Source organism: Balaenoptera acutorostrata, chromosome 20, assembly GCF_949987535.1.
Source record: "Balaenoptera acutorostrata chromosome 20, mBalAcu1.1, whole genome shotgun sequence".
In the NCBI taxonomy this organism is placed as follows: Eukaryota; Metazoa; Chordata; class Mammalia; order Artiodactyla; family Balaenopteridae; genus Balaenoptera; species Balaenoptera acutorostrata.
In genome coordinates, this window is record NC_080083.1 from 15554783 (window position 1) to 15575870 (window position 21088).

At 39.1% G+C, this 21088-nt stretch overlaps 1 protein-coding gene and 1 pseudogene across 1 annotated transcript in view; both read right to left on the reverse strand.

Annotated features, from left to right (window-relative positions):
- EFCAB5 (EF-hand calcium binding domain 5) overlaps nt 1-21088 on the reverse strand; it is a 113874-nt gene that overhangs the window by 88554 nt on the left and 4232 nt on the right. The window contains exons 2-4 of the mRNA XM_057536276.1: nt 9064-9157; nt 8608-8670; nt 7545-7629 (exon numbers count right to left, since the gene is read on the reverse strand). Of these exons, the coding sequence (XP_057392259.1) occupies nt 7545-7629; nt 8608-8670; nt 9064-9114 (199 nt within the window). The 5' untranslated portion in view covers nt 9115-9157. The remainder of the gene's footprint in view (nt 1-7544; nt 7630-8607; nt 8671-9063; nt 9158-21088) is intronic.
- On the reverse strand, nt 12550-17523 carry LOC103019242 (elongation factor 1-alpha 1-like; annotated as a pseudogene).

Here is a 21088-nt window from a genome sequence, read left to right on the forward strand (position 1 = left end):
AAGTAACAACTGACACTGCAGAAATACAAAGGATCATGAGAGATTACTACAAGCAACTCTATGACAATAAAATGGACAACCTGGAAGAAATGGACACATTCTTAGAAATGCACAACCTTCCGAGACTGAACCAGCAAGAAATAGAAAATATGAACAGACCAATCACAAGCACTGAAATTGAAACTGTGATTAAAAATCTTCCAACAAACAAAAGCCCAGGACCAGATGGCTTCACAGGAGAATTCTATCAAACATTTGGAGAAGAGTTAACACCTATCCTTCTCAAACTCTTCCAAAATATAGCAGAGGGAGGAACACTCCCAAACTCATTCTACGAGGCCACCATCACTCTGATACCAAAATCAGATAAAGATGTCACAAAGGAAGAAAACTACAGGCCAATATCACTGATAAACATAGATGCAAAAATCCTCAACAAAATACTAGCAAACAGAATCCAACAGCACATTAAAAGGATCATACATTATGATCAAATGGGGTTTATCCCAGGAATGCAAGGATTCTTCAATATATGCAAATCAATCAACGTGATACACCATATTAACAAATTGAAGGAGAAAAACCATATGATCATCTCAATAGATGCAGAGAAAGCTTTTGAGAAAATTCAACACCCATTTATGATAAAAACCCTCCAGAAAGTAGGCATAGATGGACCTTTCCTCAACATAATAAAGGCCATATATGACAAACCCACAGCCAACATCATCCTCAATGGTGAAAAACTGAAACCATTTCCACTAATATCAGGAACAAGACAAGGTTGCCCACTCTCACCACTATTATTCAACATAGCTTTGGAAGTTTTAGCCGCAGCAATCAGAGAAGAAAAAGAAATAAAAGGAATCCAAATCGGAAAAGAAGAAGTAAAGCTGTCACTGTTTGCAGATGACATGATACCATACATAGAGAATCCTAAAGATGCTACCAGAAAACTACTAGACCTAATCAATGAATGTGGTAAAGTAGCAGGATACAAAATTAATGCACAGAAATCTCTTGCATTCTTATACACTAAAGATGAAAAATCTGAAAGTGAAATTAAGAAAACACTCCCATTTGCCATTGCAACAAAAAGAATAAAATATCTAGGAATAAACCTACCTAAGGAGACAAAAGACCTGTATGCAGAAAATTATAAGACACTGATGAAAGAAATTAAAGATGATACAAATAGATGGAGAGACATACCATGTTCTTGGATTGGAAGAATCAACATTGTGAAAATGACTCTACTACCCAAAGCAATCTACAGATTTAATGCAATCCCTATCAAACTACCACTGGCATTTTTCACAGAACTAGAACAAAAAAGTTCTCAATTTGTATGGAAACACAAAAGTCTCCGAATAGCCAAAGCAATCTTGTGAAAGAAAAATGGAGCTGGGGGAATCAGGCTCCCTGACCTCAGACTATACTACAAAGCTACAGTAATCAAGACAGTATGGTACTGGCACAAAAACAGAAATATAGATCAATGGAATAGGATAGAAAGCCCAGAGATAAACCCACGCACCTATGGTCACCTTATCTTTGATAAAGGAGGCAAGAATATACAGTGGAGAAAAGACAGCCTCTTCAATAAGTGGTGCTGAGAAAACTGGACAGCTACATGTAAAAGAATGAAATTAGAACACTCCCTAACACCATATACAAAAATAAACTCAAAATGGATTAAAGACCTCAATGTAAGGCCAGACACCATCAAACTCTTAGAGGAAAACATAGGCAGAACACTCTATGACATAAATCACAGCAAGATCCTTTCTGACCCACCTCCTAAAGAAATGGAGATAAAAACAGAAATAAACAAGTGGGACCTAATGAAACTTAAAAGCTTTTGCACAGCAAAGGAAACCATGAACAAGACGAAAAGACAACCCTCAGAATGGGAGAAAATATTTACAAATGAAGCAACTGACAAAGGATTAATCTCCAAAACATACAAGCAACTCATGCAGCTCAATATCAAAAAAACAAACAACCCAATCCAAAAATGGGCAGAAGACCTAAACAGACATTTCTCCAAAGAAGATATACAATTGCCAACAAACACATGAAAGAATGCTCAACATCATTAATCATTAGAGAAATGAAAATCAAAATTACAATGAGATATCATCTCACACTGGTCAGCATGGCCATGATCAAAAAATCTACAAACAATAAATGCTGGAGAGGGTGTGGAGAAAAGAGAACCCTCTTGCACTGTCGGTGGGAATGTAAATTGATACAGCCACTATGGAGAACAGTATGGAGGTTCCTTAAAAAACTAAAAATAGAACTACCATACAACCCAGCAATCCCACGACTGGGCATATACCCTGAGAAAACCATAATTCAAAAAGAGTCATGTACCAAAATGTTCATTGCAGCTCTATTTACAATAGCCAGGACATGGAAGCAACCTAAGTGTCCATCAAAGATGAATGGATAAAGAAGATGTGGCACATATATACAATGGAATATTTCTCAGCCATAAAAAGGCACAAAACTGAGTTATTTGTAGTGAGGTGGATGGACCTAGAGACTGTCATACAGAGTGAAGTAAGTCAGAAAGAGAAAAACAAATACCGTACGCTAACACATATATATATATGGAATCTAAAAAAAAAAAAAATGAAGAAAGAAAATGGTCAGAAGAACCTAGGGGCAAGACGGGAATAAAGATGCAGACCTACTAGAGAACGGACTTGAGGATATGGGGAGGGGGAAGGGTAAGCTGAGACAAAGTGACAAAGTGGTATGGACATATATACACTACCAAATGTAAAACAGATAGCTAGTGGGAAGCAGCCGCATAGCACAGGGAGATCAGCTCGGTGCTTTGTGACCACCTAGAGGGGTGGGATAGGGAGGGTGGGAGGGAGGGAGATGCAAGAGAGAAGAGATATGGGGACATATGTATATGTATAACTGATTCACTTTGTTATAAAGCAGAAACTAACACACCATTGTAAAGCAATTATACTCTAATAAAGATGTTAAAAAAAAAATTCTACCTACATAGTATCCATCTTTCTAACCAGGAAAAAAATTAAGTGGTTTATTTTTAAAAGCACTTGAAAAGCCAACATTTCATTTAAAGAATGTCTTAAGTCCAATAGTGGATAGTATTTATGAACATCCCTCCCAAGTTTTGATTTCCTCCTTGGCTTATTCATATATGGGGGAAATGAGGAGGGTAGTATAATGCTCTCCCTTACCTCTCAGTTGGATTTGTAAACAAGTTAACCTCTTTTTTTGTGGGGTGGGCGGGTAGTGTTTCCATTCTGTTTTGTCACAATGCTCATTAATATACAATACTTTTACTTCTATTTTAAATACGTGTGATAGAGACCAATTTTTTTTGTTTAAGTCTGCAGGTTCTAATGTACTCTCTTTGCTTTTAACCTCTCCAGCATAACCCAAGGCAGATATTCCTCCTCCTGCTTTAAGGGGAGTGCTACAGATTTATAGCAACTTAATATCTAGCCATCTGCATGGCTCATTAGTAAACTCACACATGAACTAGGGCATTGTCTTATCTTTGCTGCAGCCTGCTAGTGCTCCTCTAGTGTGCTTGGCTATTATAGGTTGCTAGGCAATAATCCTCGTGCTTGCATTGTCCCCACCGATATGCAGAATGGAAGTAGATGTGTGTTTGGTTACAGCTCTGGTCAAACACTTCTGTCTTAGAGCCATAAAACCAAGAAAAGAAAAGGAGGCACAGCAATAGCAGGGTCAATACATCAGAATTCTGAACAAACCTATCTGTAGCTGTCTTTTGATTGGGTGATCTCTGAATTCATAAATTACAGCACTGCCCCAAGGGAAAATTAAGAGGTTTAATTGAATATAATTTCAAATAGGTACTGGGTTTTTTAGCAGGTCTATGCTTGGACATTCCTAAACCTTTTACAGATAGATAGATTCATTTACATATTCACTCAATAAATAATTATTGATGTCATAGTGCCAGGCACTATGCTAAGCACTGAAATTCTTTTTCAGGATTGTCTTCCTAAACTGTTGCGGAATTAAGAGCCTTTCACATTCTTTCCCAATATGCACACCTTCACCCCTGTATCAATCCACCTTCTAACATACAAAGTCCTATTCAGGCACTATGGGCACAAATGCTTTCAACTAAATAAGTAGGAACACAAAGAATTCCTTATTCATATTTTGAAAGGTCCAATCTTATAAGTGACTTTTATCAGTTCCTGCACTTAGTGCATGGCCCACTGCTGGGCACGGCCTCAGTACAACCCTATTTAAGGACATATATAGGAATGAATTATAACCCACATTATAATAAGCTTTAACAGACTCTTTCGTCACAGAAGGCATATAACATTACAGGGACTGGCTGCTGATTAAACTGGTGAAAATTGACGCAGCAGGGCTACTTAACAGACGTGTGACATTCCCTTTAAACACAGGTCCTGTCTGAAACTCAGCTGTCTTGGTCTTGCCAGAATTTCTTACCATTTGTACATAATGTAGAATAACTACTATGAAAGGAGGAGGAAAAGAAGCACTATTAAACACTGTTGTAATTAAAATTCAATAGCTATAGGAAAAGGCATTTTCCTACAAAACGTTTTTAAACTTAGGGCTGTGTAATAAGAATAAAACTGAGCAAATTAATAAAAAAGAAATAAGATTTCTCAAAACACAAGTTAAGCTCATATCCTAAAAAATACAATAACCAGGGAAACAAATGAGGAATTCACAAGGTATATTTAACCACAATATTTTCTATGCAAAGATATGTATTTGAGTGTATTCTGGGAGCTGCCTGGCAAGATAACATCCTTTTAATTTTGACAAGTATATAACAAGGATAACGACACATCCTTTGACATGTTGAGACTAAAATAACAGTTCCTCTTCCCACTTCTTACACACACACACACAAAAACACACACACGTATTTACAAAGGGAGATTTAGAAATGTTAGGATTAACAGTGACTGATCACTGAATAAATAAGTACATTGCATTGCATTTGATATCGCAACAAGCAACTGCAATGTTTTCAGTATATATCATAAACTGGGATGAATAGACTTAAACAAACAAAACACATTTCCCTCTACCATACATTGAAAAGTGATAACAAATTGAAAGTACAAGAACAGAAAAGACCATAAAATCTTTTTTTTTAATTTATTTATTTTTAGCTGTGTTGGGTCTTCATTTCTGTGCGAAGGCCCTCTCCAGCTGCAGCGAGCGGGGGCCACTCTTCATCGCGGTGCGTGGGCCTCTCACTGTCGCGGCTTCTCTTGTGGCGGAGCACAGGCTCCAGACGCGCAGGCTCAGTAGCTGTGGCTCATGCGCTTAGCCGCTCCGCGGCATGTGGGATCCTCCCAGACCAGGGCTCGAACCCGTGTCCCCTGCATTGGCAGGCAGACTCCCAACCACTGCGCCACCAGGGAAGCCCCAAGACCATAAACTCTTGATCGATATGTTTTCTAGAGAGGCAATAAATTACATGTTGGAATATATGTGTGAAGATTTGTAGGTGCAAATTTGGCCATAAACTGATGAAAGTGAACACCTAATTAAATTTACAGCAAATTACCTAGATCGTGATTCTGTTTGGCATGTTTAAAACACAAGAGTTCATTTATAAACCTGGCCCAAGTGAGTATGGTAAAGGCAAAGTGTATTTATGGGGTGATGGTGAAGGGTGGGAGTGAGGAGGAAGTAAAATCAAGAAACTGGTGGTATATACAGTGGAATACTCAGCTATAAAAAGAAACGAAATTGAGTTATTTGTAGTGAGGTGGATGGACCTAGAGTCTGTCATACAGAGTGAAGTAAGTCAGAAAGAGAAAAACAAATACCATATGCTAACACACATATATAGAATCTAAAAAAAAATGGTTCTCATGAACCTAGTGGCAGGACAGGAATAAAGACGCAGACGTAGAGAATGGACTTGAGGACACGGGGCAGGGAGGGGAAGCTGGGACGAAGTGAGAGAGTAGCAATGACATATATACACTACCAAATGTAAACCAGATAGCTAGTAGGAAGCAGCTGCATAGGACAGGGAGATCAGCTCGGTGTTTTGTGACCACCTAGAGGGGTGGGATAGGGAGGGTGGGAGGGAGGCTCAAGAGGGAGGGGATATGGGGATATATGCATACATATAGCTGATTCACTTTGTTATACAGTAGAAACTAACACAACATTGTAAAGCAATTATACTCCAAGACAGATGTAAACAACAAAAAAAATGTTGACAATGCAAAAAAAAAAAGGAAAAGAAACTGGTGGTAGGGGGCAGGTAGGGAGGGACTTGCCAAGAAACTTTTTAGAAGTTAGTGAAGCTGTGAAAACAGTACTAAGTTTATAATAAAGGCAAAATAAATGCTGAAAAGTTTGGTTCTTAATGTGCATGTATTATATAATATTTACTAATAAGAAGGAATAGTAAATAATACTTATAATTAGTTTAAAAGACAGAGAAACACTTTGGAGAAAAGTAAGCAACTACAAGTTATAACTAGCAATTTATAGTTTAGAAAATGCTTTAAAAATTATTATTGGGACTTCCCTAGTGGCGCAGTGGCTAAGAATCCGCCTGCCAATGCAAAGGACATGGGCTCAAGCCCTGGTCCGGGAAGATCCCACATGCGGCGGAGCAACTAAGCCCGTGCGCCACAACTACTGAGCCTACGCTCTGGAGCCCGCGAGCCACAACTACTGAGCCCACGTGCCACAACTACTGAAGCCCGCGCGTCTAGAGCCCGTGCCCTGCAACAAGAGAAGCCACCGCAATGAAAAGCCCGCCTGCCGCAACAAAGAGTAGCCGCCGCTCACCGCAACTAGAGAAAGCCCGCACGCAGCGATGAAGACCTAATGCAGCCAAAAATAAATAGATAAATTTATTTAAAAAAAAATTATTATAGTTCAGCCCAGCATATACTAAACACTCAATAGTTGTAAACTAAATTGAAAAGAATTTCAATTAACTAAAATATAAGTTGAAATTGTTAAATTTTAAATATTGTGAAAATTTTCTGTCATACAGGATTTCACTAAGTATCTAAAATTAGAAGAACCGTAGTGAAAGGCATGAATGTCTTGCCCAGTTATTTGTTGCCTTTTGATCATATAAATTTTCAACCTGCATAATTATGTGGGATTTGGGTTAAGGATTGGGCTGGAAGTCAAATAGAATAAATGTGTTGTCAAGTACAGAGGTAAAAAGAAGAAATAGAAAAACAACAGGCAGGTTGAATCACTAGGGTTCTTCATTTTATTTTTGTATTAATGGGTTGTCTGCCATGTGTCAGTCAGCTCTCTTAGCTAAATTTTCTCTTTAAGTACAAGATGAATAGTTATAAACTTGCCTCAAAGTATCAATAGAAGATGACGGGAATATATTTTAAACTATTTCCCAAACTGCATTTAAAATATCCCTGGGATTATATCTTTAAAAGGCAAAATCTTGAGGAATCCATCCCCAACTAAAATTTAGTAATAGTTTTACATTCTATTGTGTAGCAGAAAGCCTAGTTCTCTACCTTGGGATTTGACTTTATTTGCTGCTGTTCCTGCCACATTGCTGCAGGTGCCTAATGCCAAACTGTCTGGTATACTCCGTGAACTCTGAAAGGAGAAAAGAAATACCAATTAAAAAGTGAAATGCTTTTCATCAAAGTTGCATCAACTCTCCCAATTAAAGAATGCACATAAATCCCTTTTAAAAATCACCAAACATTCCTCCCTAATTTTGCTAGGATTTAATGCTATATATTAGAAGCAAAGCAGTAATCACGGTCTATTTACTGCATTTACAAGATAAAGTGCATTGGCTCAGAATGTCATCACATCTTCCTATTGCTAAGAAAGTAATATGCTAAGAATATTATTCCAGATGTACATTAATCCTTGAATTACATAATACTTTCTAGAAACATAATTTGAGACCACAACACAGTGAAATCGGACATTTGAAATTGCTGCTGTTTTCTTTTACTATTAGAATCACCTTCCACATTTGTGGTGGAAAGAAAAACATCTTCACCTTAATTAAAGAAAGTAAAGGTTAGTTTTATGAATAAATGGTGACAAAATACCTTTTTGTACTCATGTTGATGTACTTTTAAAAGGATGATAATAGAATACTTTAAGACTCACATTAGTCAACTTAATGGTGAATCCATATAACTATTTTCACTTGCCTCCCCTTTTCTATAAAATATTTTTCCTCATTGAAGTCTTCTATTTATTTAAACACAAAATTACTTAAATGATTAACATGGAGATTACATTTTCAGAATGATAGTGAAGTTCCCCTAAAAACTGGTGGTTATTGTACTCAGGGTAACAGTTCTGATTTTAGAAAGTAAACTTTATTTACTTATAATTCATAATAGCTCTTCACAAATAACTTACCTGTCAATGGAAGTTTTCTGCAACTGACTCAAATGAGTCAGCTTAGTGAACAACAAGGGTTTGTTTTTTCCCATTTGCCACTTTATCTTTTTGAATACCCACATCTTTTCCTTTTTTTTCTTCGTAAGAAAATTAATTTCTCCAGTTTACTCTCAAGCATTAACATCTGATTACTCATGAAAACTCTACCTTAATAGGCTCTTTTACTTCAGTTGCTTCCTGGTTCCTTTCTTTGTCTTCTTTTCCATTTTCCTGAAGTGGAAATAGTGTTAGTAAATGGTACCCAACAGGAGCCGGAAATAAAACTAACATTTTATAGTCTAGTGTAGCAAGCTTTTTATGTAAAAAAATTCACATAATGAGTAAACATCATACCAAATAAAATCACATAAAGTAGCTGTATTAGCAAACTCAAACAGTAACAGACTTGTTAGGTATAAAGAATACAAAGCAACTGGAAGCAGGCCACTGTGACTCAACTATTAGTTGACCTCATTTTTGTCAAAACTTGATGCAGAAAAATTCAACTAAAAAGAGAAATAATTCAATGATAGAATATGATATTGCATCTCAATTTTCCCAAAAATGTTGAATCTCAAATCCTCTCATGGCTAAAATGGTTAGAAACCTATGTAGACCAGGTACCTGAGCAGGTTTGGGTTCCTCTTGAGATGTCGACTCACTCATCTGGACCATTAAAAGATATCACCAAATGGTAAGGAAAAGTATTACCAGACCACTATTAATAACAAAAAGAGAGAAAGAAAATATTAACAAACAGAAATACTCTGGAAGATCAAAATCTGCACCCCCCACCTCATCCCACCATTCTACTGAATGATAGTAAGTTCTCAACTGCTAAACTTTTCAAACTGTACTACTGTTATTACTGTGGTTACTGATCAAAGCTCGATTAGTGCTAGGCTAGGGTTCAGGGAGACAGGAAAAGTCACCACAGTAATCATCACCATTAGCATTTAAAAAAACAGCAACAGTAATGCAACTGAATTTTTAAAACATTATCATCATCCTCATTAGTTTTTGAAATTACAAAGTGAGGTGAAATGAAACTTTGATTGCTACCTAATTCATGTGAGAAAGACAGACATTAGAATAATCACCTTGCTAAGAAGTATTTTTGGAGGGGGGAGTTCTGAGAGGAATGAGATTTATCTGGTTTATTTATTCATGCTAAGGAATAAAAATGGATAATTACCACATCCCCTACTTCAATTGCAAATGACTATAGATTCAGTCACAGATGATCAAAATCACTGTTGTGTCAAAAATCATTTAAGACTTTGTGTATATTTAAGACTTTGTGTATATTTAAGCTAGGTGCTATGTAAAAAGTAATGCATTTTATATACATGGCCCCTGCCACTAGGGCAGTTACAAACTAGGGACTTCTTAATTTGAAATGGTATTATTTATAATGTGCTAGAGTATTCACTTTTCTTTTTATCAACATATGTTCTGCTTGAATAAACCAAAAGTACTGCCTTTGCAGACAACAGCTTCCAACACAAAAATGGCTGCCTCAAAGCCTTTTTGAAGCAATGCATAAATAATAAACAATATACAATAGATTTCTTTGATAGGTCTTAATTGTACATTTTCACAGACTGCTTTTTTTGCTTCTGGTGTCCATCTCCTGAAATTGCTAAAAAGCTTCCTCCCATTTCTTTTAGATTTATTTTTTTTTATTTATTTATTTATTTATTTTTTTAGGCTGTGCTGGGTCTTAGTTGCGGCACGTGGGATCTTTGCTGCGGCACGTGGGATCTTCGGTGCAGCCCGCGGAATCTTATTTGGGGCAGGCATGCAGGATCTAGTTCCCCACCAGGGATTGAACCCAGGCCCCCTGCATTGGGAGCGCAGAGTCTTACCCACTGGACCACCAGGGAAGTCTCACCATTTCTTTTAAAATTTGTTCTGTTTGGATGCACCCAGATAAATTCAACTCAATAAACCTTTACTGGGTGCCTTCTATATGCAGGCAGACTTTGGGGTTAAAAAGATGGATAAGACCTGCTTTTGAAGAGTTCCTAGTTTAGTGAGAGATAAAGGGATAAACAGATGCAATTCCATCTGTATGTGCAAAAGCAGAGGAACATTCAAAATATTAAGGAACACAGAGGAATGGCAATTAATTCTCTCAGGGAGGTCAGGGAAGATTTCACAGAAAAACAGATTTCTAAGCTAGATTTTAAGTGACTAATAAGACTTTTTGTGTGTGTAAAGGAGCGGGGAAAGAGTATTTGAGGCAGAAGGAACATTATACGCTGGAGTACTAAAGTTCAAAAAGTGTTTGAAGCATTCATAGCAGAGCATAGTTATATAATAGAAAGTGGCAGAAGATGAGGTTAAAAAGGTAAATTTTTCACAATAAATCAAGGAGTTTGGATTTTATTTTGTGCTTTTTAAGCATAGGACAAGATGTAATGAAATTGGTGTTTTTAAAAAGTTGACTCTGCCGGCAAAGACTGGAAGTGTGAAAGACTGGGGAAAGATAGAATGAAGGTAAATTCTGTACCTTAAATGTTGCACCTGAGATGAACTGTAGTCTACTTCCCTACTCCCTTACCATTGTTTCCACCCAAATAAACTTGCACTCAACTCCTTGGACCAGGGTCTGTTCTGAGGGAACCCAAACTATTTAAAACAGATAGAATGATCACGACTGGGGGCATAATTAGATCTAAGGAGTGAAAGAGGAGTAGTTAAGGCTCACTGAGTGTTTTTTAATATTTAGAAGGCTGAATGGATGATGATGCCATTAAGTGAAATAAGGAAAGGAGAGAAAAACAAACCATTAGAAATGTTAGGTTTGAGGAATGATATGAGTTTGAGTTTGGAGGTATTACATTTAAGACACCTGCTTGATAGCATTTTTAAAAATATTTATTTATTTGGCTGTGTCTGGTCTTAGTTGCGGCATGCGGGATCTTTAGTTGCGGCATTCGAACTCTTAGTTGTGGCATGTGGGATCTAGTTCCCTGACCAGGGATTGAACCCAGGCCCCCTGCATTGGGAGCATGGAGTCTTAGCCACTGGACCACCAGGGAAATCCCAATAGCATCTTGATTAGTAAGACTGTCAGTCATATGTGAAACAGTAGCCAATTATCCTTGAGGAAGGAGTTTCCCAGTATGAGAGAAATCATACATCATTCTGATTTCTCAAACTCATAGAGGATAAGAAATGTCATTTACCTGGATTTCTTGTGAGTCTTGAACCCCTGGGTATTGATAGAAAGATACATTTGTAGGAGGATGCTAGTGGGGATCACCCAAAAATAGCTAAGAGAAGAAAAAAAAAGGTTGAAAATAAACCCTTGTTGATGAACACTTAAAAGTAGGGCTAAGAAAGAAGAGCTAGTGAAAGATACTGATAACTGCTGAGAATGGCAGGAGACTCCTGCAGCTGTGCACCTGCACACTGCTGGCCTGACTCCGACTACCAGCCGCTACAGCCGTGCACATGCCCACAGCAAGCCCCTATGGCCCCACAAGTGTACACCAACAGCCAAGGCCCCCCATAGCTGCTGGAGGGCCTGGATTCAATGTGGACACCTGTCACTGGCTTGCATGGCTCTGCTCACCTGCAGTTAATCCTACAGTTGTGTACCTGCAAGACACCAGCCTCAACTCCTGTCACTGGCCACCACTGCCCAGCATGTGCCTTCAGCTAGCCCCACTGTCACTCAAGGACACACTGACAGCCAGGGCCACTGCAGCTGCTTGTGCACCCCCAGTTGGCCCCAGCCCCTGCCACTGTGCCCCTGCAGCCAGCCCCCACAACTAGCCCTGCAGCCAAGCCTGTGCATACCACTGGCTCCAGACACCACCACTGCCTGGCCCGATCCCTAGCCACTGGACTGGAGGTACTGTTAAAGACTCCAACAGCCCTTGAAGCCACTGTGGACTGCCTACAGCTCTCACCAAAGATTATGCAGTTGTTGACTTCATGGACCCCAGCTGCTGAGCCGACAAGACATCACGTCCCTCCCCCTCATTCAGAGATGTTACATGCCCTCACACTTTGCACCCTGCACCACTAGACCTAGGGTCACAGCATGTTCCAGCACGTGCCTGCCCGCAGATGAAAGTCTTTCCATACCAAAGTCAGTCAATAAAGTCTGAAAGAGGTAACTGCTTCTTCAAATGCACAGACACCTACAAAAACTACAGGGATCACAAAACATCGGAGAAACATGACGCTACCAAAGGAACACAGTAAACTTCCAGTAATGGGAAGTGGAGATTCACAAATTGCTTGACAAAGAATTCAAAATAATTGTTCTAAAGATGCTCAGAGAGCTACAAGAGAACACAGGTAAACAATTTAATGAAATAAGGGAAACGATCCAAGAATGAAATGATAAGTTCCACAAAGAGAAAACAAAAAAAGAGAACCAAACAGAAATTTTGGAGCTGAAGAATACAATGACTGAAATGAATAATTCAATAGAGAGATTCAATACAAGACTAAACGAAGCAGAAGAAAGAATTGGTAAACTCAAACACATCATTTGAAAATATTCAGCTGGTGGAGAACAAAAGAAAAAAATGAAGGGGAATGAAGAAAGCCTATGGGACTTATAGGACACCATTAAGAGAAACAATTTATACAATATGAGAGTCTAAGGAAGGGGAGGAAGGGGCAGAAAACTTTTTGAAAAATAATGTCTGACCTATACCACCAGCCTGCCATAAAAATACAGTGGTGTAAGTTTGACCTCTCCAATTAATTGCTGTTGTCTCAACTTCTCCAAGTGATTAGAAAATCTCGTATTTCCATCTTCAAGTCTCCTTCCTGGTCCATTAACTTTCTTCTTATTATATACTAAATGTTTGTATGTGCAACCTCCACCATGCCCCCACAAATTAATATGTAGAATCCTTAACAGCCCCCCCCCCCAAATAATGTCTGAGAACTTCACAAATCTGAAGAGAGATTTGGACATCCAAGTTCATGAAGCTCATAGGTCTGCAAACAAATTCAACTCAAAGAGAGCTTCTCCAAGACACATTGTAATAAAACTGTAAAAATCAAAGACAAAGAGAAAATCTTGAAAGAAGCAATAGAAGAGAACTTTGCCACTTACAAAGGAACCCCATAAGACTATCAGAGGATTTCTCAGCAGAAACCTTACAGGCCAGGAGAGAGTAGGATGACATATTCAAAGTGCTGAAAGGAAAAAAAAAAACCCAAAACCTGTCAACCAAGAATATTCTATCTGGCAAAGTTATCCTCAGAAATGAAAGAGAGAGGGACTTCCCTGGCGGTCCAGTGGTTAGGACTTTGCCTTCCAATGCAGGGGATGGGGGTTCGATCCCTGGTTGGGGAGCTAAGATCCCACATGTCCCGTGGCCAAAAAACCAAAACATAAAACAGAAGGAATATTGTAACAAATTCAATAAAGACTTTTAAAAAAGTGGTCCACATCAAAAAAATCTTTTAAAAATTTAAATAAATAAATAAAAAGAAATGAAAGAGAGAGAAAATCTTTCCCAGACCAATAAAAGCTGAGGGGAGCTCACTCCCGCCAGAACTGTCTTCCAAGAAATGCTAAAAGGTGTTCTTCAAGCTGAAATGAAAGGACACTAATTAGTAATATGAAAACACACTGGTAAGTATAACTATACAGTCAAATTCAGAATATTCCAATACAGTAATATGGTGGTGTGTTAATCACTTACCTCTAGAATAAAGGTTAAAGGACACAAGTATTAAAAATAACTATAGCTTTACAAACACTAATTTGTTATTGGATATCCAATATAAAAAGATGTAAACTGTGGCATCAAAAATATAAGATGGGGGGAGGATATAAAAAGGTAGAGTTTTTGTATGTGATCAAAGCTAAGTTGTCATCAGTTTAAAATAAACCATTGTATCTATAAGGTGTTTTATGTAAGCCTCATGGTAACCACAAAGCAATAACCTATAGTAGATGCACAAAAGATAAAGAGAATGGAATCAAAGCATACCACTGCAGAAAATCATCAATTCACAAAGGAAGGCAGTAAGACAGGAAGAAAGAAACAAAGGAATTACAAAACAGCCAGAAAACAATAAGATGACATTTAATTAAATGTTGATTAATAAAAGTCCTCACCTATCAATAAAATGGATTAAATTCTCCATCTAAATGCATAGAGTGGCTGGATGGATAAAAAACCAAGACCCAACTATATGCTGCTTATAAGAGACTCACATCAGCTTTAAGGATACACATAGGCTCAAAGTGAAGGGATGGAAAAAGATATTCCAGGCAAGCGAAAACCGAAAGAGAGCAGAGACAGCTATACTTACATCAGACAAAATAGACTTTAAGCCATAAAACTACAATAAAAGACAAAGGAAGTCATCATTTAATGATAAAAGAGTCAATTAATCAAGAATTATGGGTTGCAGAATTACAATATTAATTGAATTCAAATTCCAGCCAAGTTATTCATGTCAAAATTGGGGCATTGATTGGGAAGGAGTACCCTGAAATTTGGAATGGGGACATTTAGTTGGACTAAGAGACTGATAATCTCAAACTTCTGAGTCACTTTGAGCCTTTTTTGACAGTGAAAGCAGTTTGTCCTCTTGTATTTGTGAAGACTATCCTCTTAATTGAAAATTCTGTAATAATCTCATTTGGGCAACTGCCTTGCAAGAGGATGCCCATTTTCCTCAAGACTCACCACAACCACCTCTTACTTATAGTAGATTCGTAACTCAAATCAGGTCTTTTTATTTTCTCATTAAACTTTGTTTCAATGGGTCTCAAAATTCTGTGACAGATTTTTGGTCAAGTTGTTTCCATAAAAAAGTACTGATTTTAAAAGCTAACTTAAAATTGCCACACATACCACAGAACCCAGCAGTCCCACTCCTGGGTATATACCACCTGGAGAAAATAATAATTCAAAAAGATACATGCACCCCAATGTTCATTGCAGCACTATTTACGATAGCCAGGACGTGGAAGCAACTAAATGTCCATCAACAGAGGAATGGATAAAGAAGATGTGGTACATATATACAATGGAATATTACTCAGCTATAAAAAAGAACAAAGTAATGCCATTTGCAGCAACATGGATGGACCTAGAGATTGTCAAACTAAGTGAAGTAAGTCAGACACAGAAAGACAAATATCATATGATATCACTTATATGTGGAATCTAAAAAAAAGGGTACAAATGAACTTGTTTACAAAACAGGAGTCACAGATGTAGAAAACAAATTTATGGTTACCAGGGAATGGGGGTGGGGAGGGATAAACTGGGAGATTGGGATTGACATATACACACCACTATATATAAAATTGATAACTAATAAGAACCTGCTGTATAGCACAGAGAACTCTACTCAATACTCTGTAATGGTCTACATGGGAAAAGAATCTAAAAAAAAAAAGAGTGGATATAGGTATATGTATAACTGATTCACTGTGCTGTACACCTGAAACTAACACAACATTGTAAATCAACTATACTCCAATAAAAATTAAAAAATAAAAAGTAAAATAAAATAAAGGAAAAACTGCCACACATAAAACAAATGGTGGACGAAATATTCTCCTTTCCTTCTGAAGGTTTTGTGATGCAGTCTTTTACTATTAAATGGACAACTGAAGCGAACAGTCCTGAGACCGTTCTTCCACCACTGATTAAGACTGGGGTGGCAGGTACTGGGGATAACATTCATGTAGCCTTCTGAGCTTTCCGGGGCAGACTTGATAACCTTGCCAGCTGCAGCTGCCTTCTTGCCCACTTTTTTTTTTGTCCACTACTTTGATGACACCCACAGCAATCGTCTGTCTCATGTCGCAAATAGCAAAATGACCCAGAGGAGGATAGCCAGAGAAGCTCTCAACACACATGGGCTTGCCAGGAACTATATCAATGATGGCAGCATCACCGGATTTCAAGAATTTGGGGCCATCTTCCAGCTTTTTCCCGGAACGATGATGTATCTTCTTCAGCTCAGCAAACTTGAAAGCAATGTGAGCTGTGTGACAATCCAGCACAGGTGCATATTCAGCACTGATAAGGCCTGGTTGGTTCAAGATAATCACCTGAGCTGTGAAGCCCACTGCTTCCATCGGTGGGTCATTTTTGCTGTCACCAGCCACACTGCCACGACGAACATCTTTGACAGACACGTTCTTGACACTGAAGCCCATATTGACCCCAGGAAGGGCTTCACTCAAAGCTTCATGGTGCATTTCAATAGATTTCACTTCAGTTTTAACGTTGACCGGAGCAAAGGTGACCACCATGCCTGGTTTGAGAACACCAGTCTCCACTCAACCCACAGGGACAATACCAATACCACCAATTTTGTAGACATACTGGAGGGGCACATGCAAGGGCCTGTCAGTCAGACATGCTGGTGGCAGGATGCAATCCAGAGCTTCAAGCAGCATGGTTCCACTGGCATTGTCATTTTTATGGGTGACTTTCTATCCCTTGAACCAAAGCAGGTTAGCACTTGGCTCCAGCATGGTGCCACCATCCCACCCAGAAACTGGCACAAATGCTACTGCGTCAGGGTTGTAGCCAACTTTCTGAATGTAGATGCTGACTTCCTTAACAATTTCCTCTCAGCTCTTCTGGCTGCAGGGTGGCTCAGTGGAATCCATTTTGTTAATGCCGGCAATTATTTCCTTCACACCCAGAGTATAAGCCAGAAGAGCATACTCACGGGTCTGCCCATTCGTGGAGGTACTGGCTTCAAATTCACCAGTGCCAGCAGCATCAATCAGAACAGCACAATCAGTCTGCGATGCGCCTGTAATCACATTTTTGATAAAGTCTCTGTGTCCTGGGGCATCAATTATGGTCACATAGTACTTGCTGGTCTCGAATTTCCACAGGGAGATATCAATGGTGATAGCATACTCACATTCAGCTTTCAGTTTGTCCAAGATCCAGGCATACCTGAAGGAGCTCTTTCCCATCTCAGCAGCCTCCTTCTTGAACTTTTCGATGGTTCTTTTGCCAATCCCACCACATTTATAGATCAGATGGCCAGTAATGGTAGACTTGCCCAGATCTACATGTCCACAGTGATGTTGATGTGAGGCTTCTCCTTTCCCATTGTGGCTTAGATTTAGCAGTGGTTTTCATGACACCTGTGTCCTGGTGGCAAACTCATTGCGAAAAAAGCTAAAATCAGATCTTAAAATGCTCCAGCAGGGCAAATACAAAGTCTAACCAAGTGGAAATAGATTTTATGGCAAAATATTTTCACTATTTTCTTGTTTAGTGGCAGAAGCCCAGGGAACATACATGAGTATATTATAAGGGAGTTAAAGGAAGGAGCACAAAATATAATACTGGGTTGGCTGGAATTTATTGATATGGGTACCTGTATCAGAAATTAAGGATTTAATGTATTAGCATCTACAGCTGGAAGTGACACTATTTACTTGGTAAGTTCACTGAAACTTGGACTCCATAGTGGTCTATGTTTAATTAAGTGGAGATACTGGAACTTCCCTGGATAATGTAAGAGGAATCCAAAGTCTTAGGGATATGGGAATGTTGGAGTAGATTTATCACATATTGACTTGCATATCCACTCCCCACAAGTATATTCTCCAAGAGAACTTGGGGGGTGTCCCTTTACTAAAGCACTGAAAAATACATTAGTGAGTGGGAGTACTTATATCCTTGAAAAGCTCTATGTTGGCTTTCTTCTGTAGGCAAGGCATGATGGCATGACCCATTTCAGGCAGCAGAAGCCAGATGTCAGTGTTTATCCACCAAAGACAAGGCGGGCACATTTACCATAAAGAGAAGTAGAGATACAGTGGTAATCAAATTTTTTTTGACATTCAGCTAAATGATTATGGTGGTCCTAGGATTAAAATAAATGGTCAGCCTAATAAAGTACTGATCATCTACACATAATATTTAAAAATCTATATATGGTAGCCAAAAATATGACTTTAGTCACCATAGTGGAGAGTTCTGACCTCTCTCACCCAGTTTCCAGAGCTGAGCCTCTTAATTGAAAGGACAGGCTGGATCCCCTTAAAGAAGGATTCTGCTGCACTGCCATAGCGTATACTGAAAATCTTCCTCCAAGTCTTCTCCACAGAGACCTTAGGCCATTTCCTAAAATGACTGTGTAATGAGGAAAAAAATTAATATTAGGTATTTCAGGGACTTCTAAACATTGGCATTAATTGGTGTTAATTTCTGGGGACCCAAATGCATTTCACCAGTTTAAGTGGGGCCTGTATTGGACAGGTGAGAAATGGAGTCTTAACTGGTTTGTGTTTTGCTTTTTAAAATAAATTTATTTATTTATTTTTGGCTGAGTTGGGTCTTCGTTGCTGCGCACAGGTTTTCTCTAGTTGTGAGCGGGGGGGCTACTCTTCCTTGTGGTGCGCAGGCTTCTCGTTGCGGAGCACGGACTCTAGGTGCGCCGGCTTCAGTAGTTGTGGTGCACGGGCTGAGATGCTCCCCGGCATGTGGGATCTTCCTGGACCAGGGATCGAACCCATGTCCCCTGCATTGGCAGGCAGATTCTTAACCACTGCGCCACCAAGGAAATCCCCTTAACTCAAGTTTGAATCACAGTGGGCAGAGTAGGCCCATAGAACCACTCTGCGGTGATTTCACCAGCTCCTGGATGCATAATTAGAATAGATACCTGGTAACTGGCAGAATTTCCATATTGGTTCTTTGATCCTGGAATAAGGACAATGAAGAGCCAAGCTGAAGCCCTTGGGAACCCCCCTCCCACCTCCCCCATACACCAGAAGAGTAAACAAAAATTATTGCTTCCTTGGGATGGCAGAATGGGGGATTACAGAGATTAGTGACACCAATAAAGATTTAAAAGAAGCAGGAGTGATGAAATCTATCTCACGCCAATTTAATTTACCTGTTAGGCCTGTGAAGAAGGCAGATGGATCTTGGAGAATGAGTGTGGGTGATTATAAATTTAATAAGGTGATGCCTCCAATTGCAGCTGCTCTTCCATATGTAGTAACTTTACTGGAGCAAATCAACACAGTCCCTGCCACTTGGTATGCAGCTAGTGATCCAACAAATGCTTATTTCTCCATACAAATTGGCAAGAAACACCAGAAGCAATTTGCTTTTACTTGGCAGGGTCAACAATATAACTTCACAGTCTTGCCCCATGGCTACACCAATTTTCCTGCTCTCTGCCATAATATAGTCCACAGAGATATTGAGCATCTTCACCTTCCAATCAGCATTAAGTTGGTCCAGTACATTGATGACATTATGCTGATTGGATCCGGGGAGCAAAAGGAGTGAGGTCTTTAACTGTCTTCATGAAATAAATATATGCAAAACCAGAGGATGGAAGATAAATTCCACTTCTGGTATCAATTTCTACATCAGCCAAGTGCCAGTTATTCAATTATTTTCTCAGCTCCAAATTCACCCTTTTGTACTTTTCTTTCATGCTGGAGCTGGAGTATGAAAACCACATTTCTTTGCCTTGCCAGCTGGCTCTGTTAAGCTCTGCTAATTGGGGGCATCAGATGGAGACCACAAGGCTGAGGAAGGACAAGAGACTTGTTCCTTCCTGTCTACCTCATGACTGCTTCCTGTGGTGTTCTGGTTCCAGTGTGCTTCACTCCAGCTATGCTTCTTTAACCTGGCAGCAGCAGCTGAATCCAGTTTGCAGTTTTTCTACAGTTTTGTAGTTTTCATTGACATCAGCCAGCCAGTGTTCCTGCTGCAGAGGTCTGGGCCCCAGACTGCTGGGTCCCATGGAGCCCCCCATCTAAGCTCAGAGACACCAACGGCAGCCAGGCAGTGTCTTCTTCTCAGAGACCTGAGTTTCAGCTCTGTGGGGTCACTCCTCCAAGTCTGTAATTTTTTCCCTTTAGTTCCTTTGTTTAGGTTGTTTTTCAGCCCTACAGGTAATAACAGTTGCTACCTCTGTCACACGTTAGACTTCTCTTTTCAGTTTTTCAGTCACCTACTTAACTTCATACCTAGTTAACAATTCTTGTTAAATTATCTGTTCAAATAACTGGTGTGAATTTTATCTCCTATCTGGACACTGACTATCAATAAAGTTAGTATAAGATTATTAAAATTTAAGAAAAATTACAACCAGGTAGAGGCAATACATGACTCAATCATACTCCACTCACTCTTAGCTATTTTATATTCTATCTCTATATATTTCTACCTGTTTTATTATTTGTAACTAGTCATTTCAAATGTAAGGGGTTGGATTATTAAGAATGATTTCCACCCCCCCCCCATTTTAACAAGCTTAGCTATACAGTCTTTTAAATGACACACTTCATTTGGTCTGTGATCAATGAGTTACAGACGTACTGCAAGATAGTTATCTATTCAGCCCTAGGAGTGGCCTGAAAGGACTATGGTGGTTGGTGCCTCTATATAATTCACCCCTGGCCAGAAGCAGTTTGACTTAAGGATTCTCAAAGAGTAACCCAAAGAATCAGAGTCTGATGATCCATCCTAGTGCGCCCCATGGTCCCACAGGAGGCAAGCACAATGGAGGACTTGGTTTATTAAAGCAAGTATCCTCTAATAAAGAAGCAAAGCCAAGGAATGTTCTATCTCCAAGACATCACTTTCAGAGGCCAGTTGCGGTGTGTATTGCTGCTTATCATAAACATTGAACCTTGGAGCTGCTG